At 29.8% G+C, this 19,794-nt stretch overlaps 2 protein-coding genes across 16 annotated transcripts in view; one reads left to right on the top strand and one right to left on the bottom strand.

Moving 5' to 3' along the window:
• Window positions 1-8,057, top strand: part of LOC127726190 (uncharacterized) — a 77,778-nt gene extending 69,721 nt beyond the window's left edge. For 5 of the 15 annotated variants that reach the window (XM_052233494.1, XM_052233483.1, XM_052233500.1 and 2 more), the window contains 6 exons: window positions 454-567; window positions 757-864; window positions 1,311-1,427; window positions 1,807-1,914; window positions 6,302-6,413; window positions 6,841-8,057. In XM_052233494.1, the coding sequence (XP_052089454.1) occupies window positions 454-567; window positions 757-864; window positions 1,311-1,427; window positions 1,807-1,914; window positions 6,302-6,413; window positions 6,841-7,022 (741 nt within the window). In that variant the 3' untranslated portion in view covers window positions 7,023-8,057. Of the gene's footprint in view, window positions 1-453; window positions 568-756; window positions 865-1,310; window positions 1,428-1,806; window positions 1,915-4,547; window positions 4,572-5,137; window positions 5,168-6,301; window positions 6,414-6,840 lie in introns of all 15 variants that reach the window. The other 10 variants (XM_052233514.1, XM_052233505.1, XM_052233535.1 and 7 more) reach the window with 10 other exon arrangements.
• Window positions 8,058-10,484: 2,427 nt separating this feature from the next.
• The window catches only part of LOC127726179 (dihydropyrimidine dehydrogenase [NADP(+)]-like), a 41,494-nt gene continuing 32,184 nt past the window's right edge, over window positions 10,485-19,794 (bottom strand). The window contains exons 21-23 of the mRNA XM_052233452.1: window positions 17,016-17,099; window positions 15,929-16,040; window positions 10,485-15,288 (exon numbers count right to left, since the gene is read on the bottom strand). Of these exons, the coding sequence (XP_052089412.1) occupies window positions 15,146-15,288; window positions 15,929-16,040; window positions 17,016-17,099 (339 nt within the window). The 3' untranslated portion in view covers window positions 10,485-15,145. The remainder of the gene's footprint in view (window positions 15,289-15,928; window positions 16,041-17,015; window positions 17,100-19,794) is intronic.

The following is a 19,794-nucleotide window of genomic DNA, read 5'->3' as shown; positions in this document are numbered from 1 at the left end:
ATGCTAAGCTACTAATATATTCCAAGATGCATCTGTTGAACAATATTTGGATTAATCAAACTTATTGCATACTTTATTTCCTTATTTAACCCCAGATGAATTTTCCTATTCCGAATAAGTTAAAATTTTAATGAAGATAAAATTATTAGCCAAGGAAGTTGGTCTTAAGCTTGTTATTGATGTTTTTTCCCGTTAGAAAAGATTTTTTATTACTTAACCGAAATTACCAGTATAATCTTTTACTTATTTTGTATGCTATGCAATCAAGTGCTAAAATAGCATGCATGGTAGGAACCGTGCAAACATTATTCTTGTCGGGATTTTGTATTGTGGGTGGAAGAAGATGCCATTGAAATAAACAGATGTGGTCCTTTTTACCCCTGATAGAATTTCACATGAATGAAACTGTTTAATTTTGTTTCGAAAATATTAAATGAAACATATTATAAATAGGGCTACGACTCGAATGATTATCGAGATCCACCCTTAACTGAAAGGGAAAGAAGAATGTTAGAAAAATTGAGAAAAACGGAAGAAGCAATAAATGGGTTAAAGCATAGATATAAGGTAAATGGATATTTTCCATTTTCATTTACCATTAATTCATTGTCAAGCATTTGACTAACCCTTGCAAAATAAACCATTTTCTTTTTTTTAATCAAATTTAGTTTAAATTGCATTGTATGAATCATCAGACACACTATGCCGATAAAGAGAGCATTTTTATATATTTCATCTGAACATTTTTGCGAATAGGGCTACAACTCTTATCGGGAAGATCCTCAAACAGAAAGAGAAAGACGAATTTTAGAAAAAATGAGAAAAACGGAAGACGAAATTTACGATATAAAGCATAAAAATAAGGTATCAGAAACTGTTCAAATTATATCTTTCTATTCAGTCTAGACTAATCTAAATTTCTAAAAATATTTTCATTCTTAGCTATCAGTTGGGCTTATCTTTGGTGCTTATTCATTTTTAATCATGCATATAATTTCATGTGTATTATTGTCTACCTTTAATCATAGCGTTTTCTAGCAATAACTAACCCTTCATTTTCAGTTATGAGTATTGTTTTTATAACAGACTACGAAATTGTAAAATAAAACTATTTTGTACTTAGAGTTTGCGAAAGTTTGCTATTTCTAACAGAGTTTTTAGATGAAGCTTATTGGAAAAGTAACATTGACAATTCTTCAATAAACACAATATTATACTATCTTTGACTTTTTGTAGTAAATAAAGATAGAATAATTTACTGCCACTTTGCATTTTGTTGTCTAACATCAGACATGCATTTTATAATATAGGACCGTTCACCGTCACCAGTTCATTACCATGAATCTGAAACTGAACGGGAACGACGAGTAAAAGAAAAAATAAATCAAATAGAAGACGAAATATATGAACTAAAATTTAAGGATCAGGTAATTCAATCACCGCCTGAATTATATTGGTTTCATATACTAATATTAGATAATTTTATAGCTTTTTATATAGAAATATTAACGCACTGTCCACGTTGATTTTCCGAATTACATATAAACCATGCTGATTTACCCATTTTGAGCTTTCTATAAATACTGATTTTACATATGGTTATATTTATGTATAGTTAGATCCTAAATATTTTTGTAACACTTAGTTGCCTCGTATTTGGTTTAAATACATAATCTGATCTTGTGGGTTTTTTCTTTCTTTTTCTTGTTTTTTAAATGATGCCAGTTTCCTCCTACTTTTTAAAATACCATTGTCTTCCGGTATTTTGGGTTTTTAAGATATTAATTGAAGTTATTGTGCCAATAGGAATCACAACCACAAAACGGTATAGATAAGGAAAATAAGGAAAAACGTATTTTGGACCAAATAAGCAAGACCCGGAACACAATTGATGATATTAAAATTACAAACCAGGTAACCAATGCAAATGTTGTACAGCTATGCTTCTATGTTATCCTATTAGTGAATAGAATGTATCTGATATATATATATATAGCTTTGTTTGAGTGTTGTGAAATGATACAATACTGGAAAATTTGTACAAAGTATGATCTTTTTTCGACTGGCTTGCACTGAATGTTGCATACCTGGACATAGGTGTTACTTTGTCGTTGCCACCAGAATGTTGTATTTTGTTAAGGTCCATTTCGTACTATCTCCTCAATTTACCTGCAGTATATGGGACCCGTTCTGAGTCATGCTAATTTTATTTTGAAGTTTTATCACTGATCAAATTATATATTTGTTTTGTTAAGAAGTCATCACATCAAATTACGTTTATTTGGTATACCATTGTATAATAATATATTAATTTCAATTTAAGGCTGGATAAAAGACACCAGCCTATCACTTAAACTTCAATGACTTAATTTTTATACATTGATGAAATGTTAAATTTGTCATGACTTTGCTTTATCATTCATGCATGTCTGTTTCAAACAGAATATCAAGTTCCTTCTCTTTAGTCAAATCTAAAAACAGACACAGTACAGTGACTATCGAGTTTTTACATCGGTAAAATTTCTTCTTGTTAGGACTAAATTGAGGAATACAACAAAAGTAGAGTTCACTTGAGATATTGTTTTTGTCCAGTGTTTCATTAGAAAGTTATCCCATGGGCCATTATCTCGAATGTCGTCCTATTCAATTGATTATACACCATTGATATTTGGAAAACTCTGTTTTTTTAAATTATGACGTCTTAGTCTTATAAGTCTTTCCCTGCTCCATTTCATGTAGTTACGTCGTTCATTCGTATGTTTTTCTAAACCAGTTATTGTAGGCGTACTTGGTAACATTTACAAACTGGAATACATCCAGTTATATTGCAGCCAATCATGTGATCAAGAGTTCTTGTGAAGCAAGCGAGACATATATGTGTATCTTTCTCAAATTAAAACTTTTACCATTCCTATATTTTGTAGTGTAAACTATTGTATATTGTTTTTATTAGATACAGTAAAAAATACAAAAAAAATATTCTCTTTAATAGTTATGTTTATGTGTTTCTTGCTAGATGTAGATTATTATTATGCACGTTTTAATTAGATAAAAAAGATATATACTCCAGGCTTATTCCTCTATTATGTAGCGTTAATAATCTTAGGAAATTGTAATGCATCAAAAAGTATAAATAGAGCAGCAATACTTATTGTTGATATATACTTTATTTTTAAAATGCTTTGTAAAGTAGTGTGGCTATTGTAAATTTTTTTAAATAAAGACAATTTGGTCTGATACATCGATTACCACATTCAATTACTAACACATCTTCATATCTATTTATTTCTGTTTTGTTGATAATATATAATGTGTTAATGTATATGCGTCCCTTTTACTTGCCCTTGATATCACCTTGTTCGAGGAATTGTCCTTTAAGCATAACGGTTGACCTCGCTTATAGTACATGTATATCACTTTGTCCTTTACGTTTTTTCGTTGTGTTCATACATAATATGACTGTTCTGCTTTCTGTTTTGGGCTGTTGCTCCCATAATTTCTAATCACGCCGTTTAGAGGTTTTTCTTCTGTTTACCTGATCGATGATGTTTGATGTACACATGCACAGTTTATAGGTTGATTTCAACTTGTCCTTGTGGTTAGTTCTTATAAGCATATTGTTTGTGGATAAACGGAAATACAGTTTATAGTCAACATACTCTCAAGGTTTTTTGTAAATGTTCTTTCAGATTGTAGGTTTCACTACAACAACAGGTTTGTTCATGTGTAGACGAAAAATGTGCATGTGATTCCACTGTGTGTGAATCGAAATAAGTTTTGGTGAACATGTGCTCTATAATGAAACCTTATGTTTATAAGTTGATCATTTATTTAGTTTGTAGATCTTACAAGTTTAAATACCTTTTTGCCCTATCTCTTATTATTTATCAAACATACAGTAAACATAGATATTTTCAATTTTCAGTATTCCAGTATCTATTGTTAAAAATGAATGTTTTCCCAAAAATATATAAATCAACACAATTGAAGGTTTCAAGTTGATCAACTCTGTTTTGTTAATATAAAACTTTGATATTATGGACGATTGGAGATATTTATCAAATACGATTCAAGATAGGTTAACAGCTATTTACCATTTCTGCTAAAAAGAAATGTGATGTTTAAAAGAACAATACTTTCTACTTATTAACAAATTCTTTCGGATACATACACTTTGAAATTCATGGTATACACTGTTTGCTGTGCCAACTATTCGTTTGTTATTTATATATTTACGCTCATACAGCCTTTACAAATTTTATATTGATATCAATCCCTTTCACCTATTAATTTGATGTATCATCCATACAGACTTATAATCGACTATTTTCAGTTTTTCTTGTGTTTATCTTCTTAGTTTTTAGGCTTTTTGGGAACCATGCTCTGTTTCATTTGGTGAAGGACTTGCACATTTTCTGTAAACCAACACAAATATTTACAGGAATTCTGCTTCTGAACCAGTGTAAAGCACAAAGCAATATCCACGATATACAACAGACTTTAACTATAAACTTAATAACAATAAATTCCATTTATTTCACAAACAGCCATATATGGACAGACCAGGAAAGGTATTTAATAAAAGTTTGCCGTGTTGGTGCGATGCACGAATTTTCCCCGGTACACCTTATAAAAGATAAAGACAAAAATACATCAGAACATATAGTTAACAGTTTCCAAAAATAATAATATATTTAGTTAATGCTACACAACCCCAGTCTTTGAACTATCCGTACAGTTTCCAAAAATAATACATTTCTATCGTACTAAACAACCCAAGTCTAGGAACTATGTGAACAGAAGTTGTTCAAAGAGATGACAGACATTCTAGATTCACAGAGCACTAACATCAATCTACTAATTATTTCTATAGTAAATAACTACATAATGACTTTGAATTGTATGTAAATATCAAGAGAATTGATAGTACTTATAAATCGTACATAACCTTTTCATTTTTAAAAGTCAAGCTCATTAACTCTTTTTAATTAAAAATGCATTTCTTTGCAATTCAGTTAATAGATTTTTTTTGTCATTAGTCTAATTATTTTTATTTGATTTATATCTTATTAATGTTACTTTGATCCTAGTGTATAGTCTTTGAATATTCTCATGTATTAAAACTGATTTGTCGTAGGATTTTTTCTATCGAGACACAAAAGGCCAGGTATATAAATACTGCACATTGTTTTTTGCTGTTGTAATATGGTACATCTGTTTAAAGCACACTTGTTTTGTCATTGTTGTATTAGCACTGGTGAAATATAAACAGTCGAAAAGGCCAAACAATTTTATATGCAAACGTAAATAATTGTCAATATTTTTTTCTAATTCACAACAAAATAAAAAACCAAACAATTTAAAGGTTTTTTGTTGATATGAAACAAATTATGTATTTTTAAAAAATGTTCATCAATGATATTAACGATGCACATTTTACTTCACCAGTTAAGCATTTCGACAATTTTAAATGTTTGTGGACAAAATATTTGAAAATTAAAACCTATTTGAAACGGTGAAGAGCTGGTAAAAAAATGAAAAAAACAACATCATATGTATAGCCAAACCCGGTCAAGGTATCAGAGATATGCATTTGAAAGGTAAATTCCTAAAATTAAATGATTTCCATAATCTTAAAACAACCGATTTTAATAAAACAATATCCGTATTTTTATGCCAGTTCCGAAGTACTAACTATTGGGCTGGTGATACCTCGGGATTTTAACAGTCCACCAGTAGTGTCATCGTCCCGGTGGTAGTAATATCATATACGATACCAATTGTATTGCACCAACAGCCAATACTTGTTTTCGTTTGTTTCTTTTTTTTTAATCATGACGGTCAATAAATGAATTTACATAGGAGGAACGAGCATTTCTTGTTTAGTGAAAATTTGCCATGGTCACACATATATGGCTTGATATTTTTTTTCAATAAATTAGATAGTATATATACAGCATGTGGTGTTGGGTGTTGAGTTTCCTTAAAGGCTCGGCATTAGAATGGACTATTTTTGTAGGACAAGTTATGTTTTGGGTGTGGTAAGAATTTAGATGTTATGACCTATGCACCTTTCTTATTCATATTTTGACGTAAACGCCTTTAACGCATCTATTTATAACTTTTCTTGAAGAAAAGTGGCGATAGTCAAAGAAGATTCATTAAATAATAATTCTTGTGTTTTGACTTAATTGGAGTTTCTTATTTGAGTTTTCAAATAAATCTTTAAAATATATGTGTTCTATTTATGAATAATTCTTAACTTTACATGTATGCTTAAACAATTGTTACATGTTTACAGATAATGAGGGAAGGTATGGAGGTCAGCGAAAAGGGATACAACTGGTCAGATAAACTGTTAAAACTTAGTGGACAACTTTACGCTATAGATGAGCAGAGAGGAAAATCCGAAGGTAATTATTAATTAAAGAAGATTTAGGGAAAAAATCAATGAGATAGAAGTCCTGGACACGAAACAAAAGAAAAAAAAATATAACAAAACAAAAGATGTCTTAAGGCCAACATACCATCTACAATACAAAAGTGATTACACCATATGTCGAGCTCAAAATAGTCCTAAGTCTAGAAAAGTTGTAATGAAATTTAACAGAGACTGCCAAATCCTGCCATAAACTACTATATTTGTTACCAGAAAAACAACAAAATTACTAAACGCAACCACTGACCAGGCTAATGACGTTTAACAAGCATAACTGCATGTGGCGGGGTTAAACTAGTTTTTTTTACCTCCACTCTATACAGCTATAATAGAATAAGAGCATATAAAGTTATATATCAAATGAAAAATGAACATCAGATAATAATGTACTCTTGTTTTAGGCTTAATACCTTACCAAGTAATGATTGATAAGACGATGGAATTCAATAAGTACGCTCACATGGACATTCCTTATGACGTAATTGTGCGCCTTGCACAGGAGTATAAAAACCAACGTGACCAAGTAGATATTTTCAAATTCCTTGACCATCTAGGAAACAGATATCGTTGGTACAAAGCTTAACAAAGAATGATATGTTAACATGACTATGTTTTAGTTGCCAAATTTATATGAACCATTCTGCATACCCTGACATTTTGTATGAATGTTAGTCTTATCTCCGTCCTTGTAGATTTTATATATAAATGAGAGTGTCTAAAGAACCAGGGAAGTTATCTTTATCATACTTTTTGATTTTTAATGTTGTTACATTTTATATAGTTATTTATTTTTGTAGTATGTAAAATATATACATGTCAGTGATTCAAGTCAATAAGATGCCCCGCACATCTAGAAATTTATGAATTTTCAGTAACAATGTTAACATTGGAACTAGGTTCTTAGTATGCATTCGTTTTTAATTGTTTTTTGCATCTATCACAGCGGCAAGTTTGGCATACGGAATTAGTTGAGAAAAGGAATTGTTAGTCTCTCACATGTAAAACATGTCCTTACTATTCTAACAAGAATCTCAATGTTAACAAATCCAAAATGGTCTTAGTTATTGTTTGCTAGCAACGAATATCATACATCAATGAAAGATGTAGTATGGTGGTTTTAATGTTATACTTTATTACGTTTCCGACACAAAAGAGTATCATAAAAATATTAGTTTATACACTAAAAATTATTGTCCCCTGAACAAGACCACAATTTTATATCTGAATTGCATCTATCTGTTGCTATTAACGAACTCCAAGATTGTGGTTTCTACTTTTTGGAAATTTTCGCAAGAAACCACTCTTGTGTTCGAAGTCGTGGCTAAGAGCGAAGGGATCAAAATGTCTTTGAACACTGCAAATTTGAATAGTACATGTGGACATCAGAATTTAACATTTTACTCAATTTAAATGTAAAAATCCCAAATGGTTCTTTGGTTGTAAAACAGAAAGTTATTACGCTATATCCGTGAATTGCCAACAAGATAATACTTTACTAATTGCTAATTTTTATTTATTTTTAAATCTGTGATATTACCTGTGATATATATACATTTGTATTTAAAAGAGACATTTTGTGATATATTTATATATGATCATAATTGAAGATAGTTTAAAACACCTTTGTTCTCTTATTTTTGGAAATTCAATTACATGCTGACATTGTTGACATATCTTCACAGTTTACTAAAACAAACTTGAATCGTTGACATTTTTGAAACGAAAGGGTAGAAGAAGGCACAGTGTTTATGGTATTGTGTCCTAGATATTGTTTTGGATACTGACCTCTGTTATGTGAACTTTATGCATGACACATATTTATATGGAACAAAAATCATCAGTTACGCTCGAGATTAAATGTTTGGGGAGCAAATTTAAATTACTATCGAAGCACTGGGTGATGAGTGAAGGTAACTTCAGGCACTTTGTTGGGTACAATAGAGACCAAAAATTTTGGAAGCAATATATAGCGTTTGAAATGTAAAATCGAAAAGGCCTAAACAGGACAAAAAACCAATACCGGGTCAGGACCTGCGTCGGTGAAAGCAATATATTGAGGGGAGCATGTGTGCTGATGCATAGTTAACGAAAATTATTTTAAGACTATGTTCAGTTGGACTTGAATAAAATACTTTCATTAATGTAATATTACGGATGAAAATTTTCTTGTACATTGAGTATGGTAAAATTTCAAACAAATGGTAAATAGGAAGTGGCGGTACGGCAGGTGTAAAAAATGGTTACAACTTAACATTTTCAAGCTCAAGACCAAATATGAAATTATTCGCTTCCATAGAAGCCGAGAAAAGATTGACGAAAATTTTCAGTGTACACTGACGGTTCTAAAATTATACGGACTTCATTAACAAGGGTCTGCTACTAACAAAATGAGGAAAACAGCTGAAATCAAAACTAAACAAGTTTTACGATCACCATTTCAATTTGATATACTGATATGACATGTCTGCATCTAAATTTACGAGGGACATGTTTCCCTGGTATAAGTAATATACCAGAATTGTAATCTTATCTGCTTTTTTTATTCTATTGCACTGATGAGTCTTTTGTAGACGAAACGCGCGTTTGGTGTACAAAATGTTTAAGCCTGGTATCTCCGATGAGTTAATTTACCGACAGCGTCCTTATTTCATTTCATTTTCTTAGTTGGGATTTGCTGTCGGGTGATGCATTCATAGCAGAAGACGCTTATTATGTTGAAGCATCTGGTCTCACTCCGTTTGAGGTTCATGCAATTCTTCCATTTTTTCTTATACAATCTATTCAATTGTATATTACAATTGGAAATACAACTTTCGAACATGGATATACTATTGTTGCATCTTATTTGTCGCTCTGATTTTTAGCATGCGGCTTTGAATTGATTTCGTTGCTCTCTCAAACAAAATAGTTACATTGAGTATATCAAAAATGTTATATTATACTTGTGAATTAATTTATTTTATAGTTTTTGTTGTCAATATCATAGTATAAACATCTAAAGTTATTTTACATCTTTTGGCATAATCGTCCAGTTCTATCAATAGGTCAATAAATAAATGGAGAGAGTTGAGTACTCACAAACTAGTTAAACCAATCTAGTCCATGTACTTCACAAATGTCATGAATTTTATAAGTTTTATACAATGTTAATATCTTTGTGTTTTTCTTGAAAATCAAAGAACTTAGTGTTGATGAAATTTCTTAGTAAAAATGTTAGTCATGCGAGTCTCGTACTGTTCTATGTCCAATTTTGATAATTATCTCCAGAACTCATTTAAGTTTGTCTAGTCGAAAACAATCAAAAAAAGAGTTACTCTTTATGTCCATAAATTTGAGTCCTTCATAAATTTCAAGCAATTCAGAATAAGGGATATTCCAAAATCCAATCCCCAATAGAAATAACATTGTTTGTTTGATCTCCAGAACTCATTCAAGTTTGTCTAGCCGAAAAACAATCGAAAAAAAGAGTTACTATTTATGTCCATAAATTTGATTTCTACATAACTTTCTATATCTCAGTCATATATTATGATATTGCGCTTTAAAAATTCTTTTAAATTTCCCAACATTTACAAAAATAGGAAATACATCATTATAACACTCACACGACAATATATAAAATTTGATAAATAAAAAACAGCCTTAAAATAAAGACGGACAACATTGCTAGAAAATAATTGATTAACAGTCCACAAAATACATCACATAAAACTGAAGATTGAGCAACACAAATTGAATCCCGACTAATAAATAGGGGTCAGCTCAAGTGCTTTGAAAGATAAGCGGCTAGTAAAATTCAGTCACATCTTGACTCAACTGAGTGGTTTAGAACTGGAAATATGGTTATTCAACTTGTTTTTCACTGAAAACCATATGTTAACCGCTACATGTCTTTTGGGTAATATATAGTATTTAAACTGGTCTTTCAGGGAAAACCATATATGGACATCTTCATGTCTTTTGATTTATATTGTCTTGTTTGGTTGCTATCTCGTTATTTAGATACACCCAACATCTACTTTTTTCTTATTAAGAAGAAAATGACCAAAGTGCATTCTGTTTATTGTATATAATTCATGCAATATATCAATATTACAATAGACATTAAGTGTATATGTAATGTTAACTGGTAGTATCTATATAATTCATGCAATATATCAATATTACAATAGACATTAAGTGTATATGTAATGTTAACTGGTAATATCTATATAATTCATGCAATATATCAATATTACAATAGACATTAAGTGTATATGTAATGTTAACTGGTAGTATCTATATAATTCATGCAATATATCAATATTACAATAGACATTAAGTGTATATGTAATGTTAACTGGTAGTATCTATATAATTCATGCAATATATCAATATTACAATAGACATTAAGTGTATATGTAATGTTAACTGGTAGTATCTATATAATTCATGCAATATATCAATATTACAATACACATTAAGTGTATATGTAATGTTAACTGGTAGTATCTATATAATTCATGCAATATATCAATATTACAATAGACATTAAGTGTATATGTAATGTTAACTGGTAGTATCTATATAATTCATGCAATATATCAATATTACAATAGACATTAAGTGTATATGTAATGTTAACTGGTAGTATCTATATAATTCATGCAATATATCAATATTACAATAGACATTAAGTGTATATGTAATGTTAACTGGTAGTATCTATATAATTCATGCAATATATCAATATTACAATAGACATTAAGTGTATATGTAATGTTAACTGGTAGTATCTATATAATTCATGCAATATATCAATATTACAATAGACATTAAGTGTATATGTAATGTTAACTGGTAGTATCTATAAAACAAAACAAAAACAAAACAAAATATGACTAAATAAAGATATATAAACCCAACAAATAATTCCTTATATAATAATAGGGATTGTTATTTAGTGAACCTCTAGTATATAATAATAATTAACTGTTCTGACCTTATCAATCATATAGGATACAATTGCATGCACAAGTCTACAATGAACTATCATTTTAATCTCTATCAAATGTGATCTCTTCATACAGCAGCTGTTATACAACTAAAGTTATAATAATCATTGAAATACTATACAGATATCAGTAAAAGCTCTGTTATTTGTAACATGATGATTAAAAATAATTGTTACTGTGGATTCATTTGTTTTCGTGGGTACCAATTTTCGTGGATTGAGAAAAACCTGCAATTTCGTGGATATTTGATTTCATGGTTTTGCCAAAGTCTGCATACAACCCTATAGAACATTTACAATTCGTTGAACGATCAAATTCGTGGTTCACCTGTTCCCACGAAATCCTCAAAAATTGGTTTCCAATGAATAATTGTAACAGTACATGTAATAGTTTACTTACATAATAATGATAACTGCAGTATGATCTTACCTCTTGACATAAGTGAAATAACATTGAGTACTCACATGTACCTGTCCTATTTGAGGTATATTATCACTAAATGTAACTCTCTCTTTTTAAGTATTATGAATGAAAATAGTTTTTATTGGTTTAATTATTAGTTAATTGGTCACCTAATTTTACTTAATTTAACATGTAAGTATTGGGATACAATGAATTTTACCATTACATCTTACCTATCATAATGACTGATAGCTTAGGGAAATGTTTATCCAAATAAATTCTCAGTAAACTAGCAAAACAGAAAATCTGCTCTCACATGTTAATAACAAATAATTTTTAAGAGCAAATTGAGCTTAATTTATTAAATTTCAGATGATGCTTGTTGGATATAAAATTTCATGAGAATAAATACAAATATCATTAAAAAAAAGTTGTACAACAATCTGAAAAACCAGAATATTTGATATGTGTCTGTCTGATAACTTTCTAAATAAGTTTACTACAAATACCACATTAACCTTTTTTTCTTTACAAAGTAAATATATCAAATGTTTTTATTTCACATGTATATAAACAAAGCCAACAAAAAATAATATGCTGAACTTGAATATTATGCAAAATTCATCAATATTTTTGAGTGTCATGGTATAAGTCTGCTGGATTATTACTATAAGGAATAAGTATTTGCAAAATCAAAAACTCATCTTTTAACTTAACAAAAAGGTAGTTTGTGACTAGGATTGATAATACCGATAGAGATATTTAGGTATATATTCCTGAATATGTTATTGCACAATTAACTTTCAAGCAAAATAACTTGAAAATACTCATTACAGGGGTGAAAAGGGAAAAGAAAACTAAAACAAACTTGAAAAAAAGAAAACAATTACTGTAATCAAGTCCACAGTTAACCTACCAACAAGTATTAGAAGCAAACAAAGGTCAACAATGACTAGGTTTTTTTATCATACATCACCATAATTTAAATCTCAGAATAACAAATATATTATAAGAACATATATATGATACTAACATATAGATTTTTAGTAGAATCACATAATAATTCATAGATTTCACTGATTGTTATCATAGTGGTACCTGAAATTCTTGTAAATTATAACAAAAACTATATGTAGATCTAATTTGAGTAGAAATATATATGATCTTAATATAACAAAATGTTCATCACAATATAAATTTAATATATAAAACATATTTCATCATAAAATTAACAAAGTTAATCATTTTTAATACAATAATCTATTCTAAAGGCATGTATAGTTTAACTAAAAAATAATCATAAAATGAAAAAAAAAATGAAATATTTTGTAACCGACTTTCCAATCATAAGCTGCTATCTTACTTTTATAATTACAATGTAGTTATGTTTTATTGTGACAATTTATCAATTTTTCTTTGATTTCTCAATGGCATAACCCATTTTATCTTAGTATTGACAGTTAATTTTTGTAGCAATATGTTTTTATTGTTATCTTTTTGGCAATGTTCTTAGGTCTTATCTTTAGTATACTATGCTGAGCTAGCCAGACATCATACTGAATGAAACTGATGCAATCTGGGAAATAAGGGTAAAAGTAGCAATCTTGGTAGATCTACATTGAAACTATCTTATTTAATTTCAACTATAGCAAGGCTTTATCGCTCACTGGTATATTCATAACAAACCAGAGTAGAATTCTGAAATAGTAAATAAAATATCTACAATTTTACCATTTTGGCTTTAACTGTCATAGTGAGCACATTCAGATGCATAAAGATTCATATGTAAGTGAGCACCTTTGTCAGTTGTCTCTTCTAAATTGTCTGAAACAGTCCTAACAGATTAAGAGACAAGGAAAAAAAAAAAGTATAAAATGTATAACAATTGTATAAATGAAAAAAACAATTTAGATATTCCCCCTGAAAATTCTGTTGACAAAGAATATTACATTGTGACTATAAAAGATTATAACCCTGTTTTGTGAACTACATATTTGCAAAAATATCATTTGCCGTTTCAGAATTTAATGAATCCTCGGTAATATTTAAAAAAGCATTCACAAAAATGTTGTGACTGACTTATAACATCCTAACCAATGGAAATTCAACCATGTTACACTATTTTAATTTTTGGGTATGAACAATAAAATTGACCCATAATCCATTAGATTCTGAAATGGCGAATTATAAAACACTGATATGTTTATAGAAAGAAATTATCAGCTGTTGATATGAGAAAGTATCAAAGCAGAAAAGTACATTAAAAAGGCAAAAACATGTTGATGTTATAGTGTTTATGGCTGCCTCCAACAATTTTTTGAAGTGAATAAGAAGTAAAATGTACATTACTTCTTTTCATTGCATAGTATCTAAGAATAAACCTTTTAGCATGATTATCAATAGAATATGAGGAAAGTGTCTGTATTGGTAAAAAATATGAAAATAAGTTTGGGAAATAACATCCAAATAAATGTGGATAGTGTCCACATGTGGACACAGATGATGCCCCCGCTTGCATATCATATACTTATAAAGGGACATAACTGAAGAACGGTAAAAGTGACGCTACCCAAATTTGAACTTGATCCAAGTTTTGTGGTAATAAGCATTGTGTGTAGGTTTCATAACATTTGGTTGAGGCTAACTTAAGTAGAGAACAGAAACTAAAAATTCAGCAATTTTTTTATTTGTAAACACGCATAACTCTAGAACAGTTGTGTATAAGTGTTATAACATTTGGTTGAGACAAACTAAAGTTAGAGAACAGAAACGAAAAATTCAGCAATTTTTATGTTTATAAAGGGACATAACTCAAGAATGGTAAAAGTGTCGCCACCAAATTTCGTACATAATCTGTATTATGTAGTAATAAGCATTGTGTATAAGTTTCATAACATTTGGTTGAGGCAATCTTAAGTTAGAGAACGGAAACTAAAAATTTTGCAATGTTTCCATTTCAAAAGGAGCATAACTCTAGAAGGTTAAAGTGACGCCACCAAAATTCAAACTTGATCTGTGTTTTGTGGTAATAAGTATTGTGTATAAGTTTCATAAAATTCGGTTGAGGCAAACTTAAGTTAGAGAATGGAAACCAATTTTGGGACGTACGTTTGTACGTACGTATGTATGTACAGACGGACAAGGGTAAAAATTAATGCCACCAATGCTACGGCGGGGGCATAAAAAAAGTTATATTATATGATGTCAAGTCGATACTTTCCCTATAGCTTATATATACAAACAATCCCCTCTACCCATTGTCATCTGCAATGAATATAGTTCTGGTCATCTTAAACTGATAAAACATAGTCTAGTTGGTTTCCAACAAAACAGCTGGCATGGGATTGAAGCCTGTCTGAATGGGGATTCCTCTCTTGGGTAGGTAGGGTGTTGTCCTCTTGACCATGGTGATACAGTCGATGATCGGACAGACAGACAAACACAAAGTACATCCTAAAAGAAATATTTCTTTTTTACTTAATAAATAATTTAATTTTGGCATCACATAGTTTAATTTGTGTGACTTTGTAATCACAATATCTTTATTACCACTGACCATGTGATTATTTAAATGTCAGTATACTATTATGGTAAAATTCTGATTTCTATGGCAAACTTTAGAAACAGCATAAAAATTAGTATTTTTTAGTACGATGTCTAAATATTCATTTGAAATGTAATATGATTATTTATGTTGAACCCTTACATTATCATTAATATAACTATATTTTCCATTAAGGTATGCATACCGTAAGTAATCTATTAAGATATGTCTGTGATACCTTGGGAAAGGACTTGCAGTTATATAAATACATACATTTTTTTCTCAAAATGTAACATTTCTGCATTACCCTTCATTATGCTCAAAGCAAACAACTTATAATGAAATGGTACTGTATTTATTGATAACATTATAGGAAAGAAATATGTAATGGTAGCTAGAAATCATGTCAATTCACTGAACTATGTTTCTATAAAATCTGTGTTGGAACTATTCATTAGAACTACAGTAAAGAAGCAATAAAATTTACATTATTTTTTGTAACCTTACACCAAATTTTTATTTTTATCTTGTACCTAAATAAATACTAACCTGTACAATCCTCAGTAACAGTTGGAAGATGTGTTTCTGGATCAAACTTGATGGACTGGTAGCCTGAATCATTACATGTCATGTAACATTTGCCACAGTTAATGCACATCTCCTACAAATTCAAACCATTTAAATATCACTAAATAGTTTTTAAGTGGCAACTTCAAAGAACATGATGAAATCTTATTGAAAAATTCAGATGATTTTAAAAAATGACATAACACAATAATAACTTTCTTTCATCTCCTCAGAAAGTCAAGAGAGATTGGACCTTTACAGGTGCTTCAAAATTCCAAATAATTGTGTGTCAAATTTTATATTTTCAGTAATGGTTGCAACCATGTTTAATAATGGTTAGGACTGTTTTACAAAGATTTTTTTTCAAATAAATGCTTTAATTCCCATCAAATCTGGAATCAAATTGGCCTGAACAGGATTTTTCAGATTTGCTCTGGCTATGGGCATATAAAAGTAATGGAGATGTTTGTTAGCAGTCAGGATTCTTAATAGGATCACAAATCATTCATTTCCCAAAAATTGTAGCAACTGTCACTTTACCAGATTTTTCATAATGTTTTAATGAATTTTTAATAGTATTTTTTCTATTTTTTTAATAACAGTAATGACTATATTTGATGATGGTTGTAGTCATTTAACCTTACCCAAAGATTGTAAAGAAAATGATCTTTTCAAAAGCTTTCAACATTTTCTACATTAGACAAATTTTCTATATTTAGTAAAGTGGCAATCAAGGTTAGAAGCAGTTGTGGTTAACAACAATTGTTAAAGAGGACCAAACATATATAACTACCAACATTTGGTTGCAACAAATCTTTTAGGATTTTTCTAGGAGCTTACAAAAAGACAATCAAAAAACCAGTAAGATATAACAAAAGACAGTCACTGTCAAGGTTCTTGACTATTGTCTGGAAGATGAACATCTGGCATGTTTAAATAATTTGAAATGATTCAATTTCCAGCTAATTGACAAAACAGATACAAATCATGTAATTTTTAGATATCAAAAAATCTGTTTTACCATTATTTTGTACAAATATCAACACAAGATAAACATTTAAACACTGACCTCATCAATCAAGGCCACAACCTGTTGTGTGTTGTCCAACTGACCATAAGTCCCAATCATTGGTAAGGCCTTCCCTATTATATCCTGGAAAATATACAATAATTACTATAAAGTATATTATATACTGTACAAATGCATGCAAGTTGAAAGAGAAATGTTTAAGGTCAATTATCTATGAAGAAACAATGGGAGATAACTAAGTCTTTTTCTTTTTACTTTTATAGGGGAGAAAACTTAAGTTGTCTCCCCTATAAAACTTAACAAACTACTGTTCCTCATATGACTTTTCTAATAAGTGTTGACTTCTAATAGTTTTGCTTCATTTTATCTTCAAAAATGCAGGACATATGTAAATGCAGTCCTAATGAGGTAAAACTATCCTTATGTGATGAGTCTTACTTGTAAATCCTTATTCATTTGATCAAGCATCTAGAGAAAAATTCTGTCTAACCTAAGTTCCTTTTGTTATTGAAAAGTTGGATGTCTTTTGTTGAAAAAGTTAAATTACTACAAAACTTTCAGTTCTAACCTGATTCTGTCTGACACAATGAGATTAGTTAAAACAGGTTCAATTTAATTGTAAATGTGTACTTTTGTTTGGGTACTTTTTGTGGCTTATTGATTTATATCCATAGAAAAATGTGTAAGATATCTGAAACTAGTAAACTAATATTTTTGTGAATAATCAATTTGACAGCATCATTTTTCATTTTTTAACACATTGGAATTTGTGATCTTTATGGTAATCTAGGTCATGTAGGTTTAAATGGTTTACATACATATTTATATAATCAAAGCGTGAAAGCGCTGTAAAGGCAGTTAATTACAGGTTGTGTGTATTTTTAGTCCAGTTATATCATTATCTTGCATAGTACAGTGTACTTGTCAGAGGTGGCTTTCAGTATTTAAGATTTAGAGTTCTCTAATGATATTGAACAAGTTATATGAATGTCATATTTTGAGCACTATATGAAGGCAATTGTTCTCACTTGTTTATGAACTAGTGCATTATGTCCAGTTTGTACCTTTTTTTATCTATGTTTATAGTCAAATTAGTTATCAAAGGTACCAGGATTACAATTTAATACGCCAGACGCGCGTTTTGTCTACATAAGACTCATCAGTGACGCTCAGATCAAAATAGTTATAAAGCCAAACAAGTACAAAGTTGAAGAGCATTGAGGACCCAAAATTCCAAAAATTTGTGCCAAATACGGCTAAGGTAATCTATTCCTTAGATAAGAAAATCCTTAGTTTTTTCGAAAAATTCAAAGTTTTGTAACAGGAAGTTTATAAAAATGACCATATAATTGATATTCAAATACTGTTTAAAATAGTTAGGCATTTTCTTTTTAGTAATAAGTAAATGTTATCAACTGTACTTTGCAAATGTGGTTTGTTACTGTTAAGTATGGATGATAGTTGTTTCATTGGCAATCATAACACATCTCCTTATTTATATATATATAATGATCTATATTCAACGACATCAGGTACAAAAAAAATGTATGTAACTAAACTTTGATGGGAAACCTTTGACTTCTTTCTTTTATATAAACTTTTGATTTGGTACCATAGAACTATGTAGAATAAATGTACATTGCAACATGTCAACTCTTTCAATGACAATACTTTTTTTAGAAACTATAACTCCAAGCAAAATTATATTTCCAAGTTTAAAGTAATTTATGAATGAAAAAAGGAGTTCTTAATTAAGAAATAAACTGATTCGCTGAGCGCAGCTGGATACACCCGCAGAGGTCCAACCCTGAACAGTTGGGGCAAAAATGGACACAATATTCAAGCTTGATACAGGTCTGAATTTGGATTGTAATTAAATATTTGACATATTATAGTTTCTGCATAAATGTAGTCAAAGAACTTGAAATCGGTTATATGAATTGAATTTATATTCAATTAAAGATTTCTTGCTGTTGTGCAATACACTGTGCTGTTGCGCAATACTTAATAAATCTGTTGCCAGACTATAAACAAATATAAAGTTCAATTTCTTCTCAATGTCATATTTGAAATTTATGAAAATCTATAGGGAGATTACATCAATAGCTATAAATAATTCACCAAAGTTTCATGCGAACTGCTTAAAGCATTTTTGAGTTGTTGTCCAACAAGAGTGCACACGATGAAATGTCTCGCCTTCTTTACTAATCACTGATATCATGTTGATAGTCCTTAATATAAAGCTTTATTACAACTGTCACATAAACTTAACATTAACCAAGAAAACTAAACATTGACCAATGTACCATGAAAATGAGGTCAAGGTCAGATGAACCATGCCAGGCAGGCATGTACAGCTAACAATTCTTCCATATAACAAATATAGTTGACCTATTGCTTATAGTTTAAAAACAGACCAAAACACAAAAACTTAACCCTGAGCAATGAACTGTGAAAATGAGGTCAAGGTCAAATAAAACCTGCGCAACTGACATATAGATCATAAAATATTTCCATACACCAAATATAGTTGACCTATTGCATATAGTATTAGAAAAAAAAACCAAAACTCAAAATCTTAACTTTGACCACTGAACCATGAAAATGAGGTCAAGGTCAAATGAGACCTGCCATCTAGACATGTACACCTTACAATCATTCCATACACCAAATATAGTAGACCTATTGCATACAGTATAAGAAAAACAGACCAAAACACAAAAACTTAACTATAACCACTGAACCATGAAAATGAGGTCAAGATCAGATGACACCTGCCAGTTGGACATGTACACCTTACAGTCCTTCCATACACCGA

The sequence above is a fragment of the Mytilus californianus genome, unplaced genomic scaffold, assembly GCF_021869535.1.
Source record: "Mytilus californianus isolate M0D057914Y unplaced genomic scaffold, xbMytCali1.0.p SCAF_1, whole genome shotgun sequence".
Lineage (NCBI taxonomy): Eukaryota > Metazoa > Mollusca > Bivalvia > Mytilida > Mytilidae > Mytilus > Mytilus californianus.
Note: the sequence above shows the minus strand (reverse complement) of the source record. Positions and strands in the feature narration are given on the sequence as shown.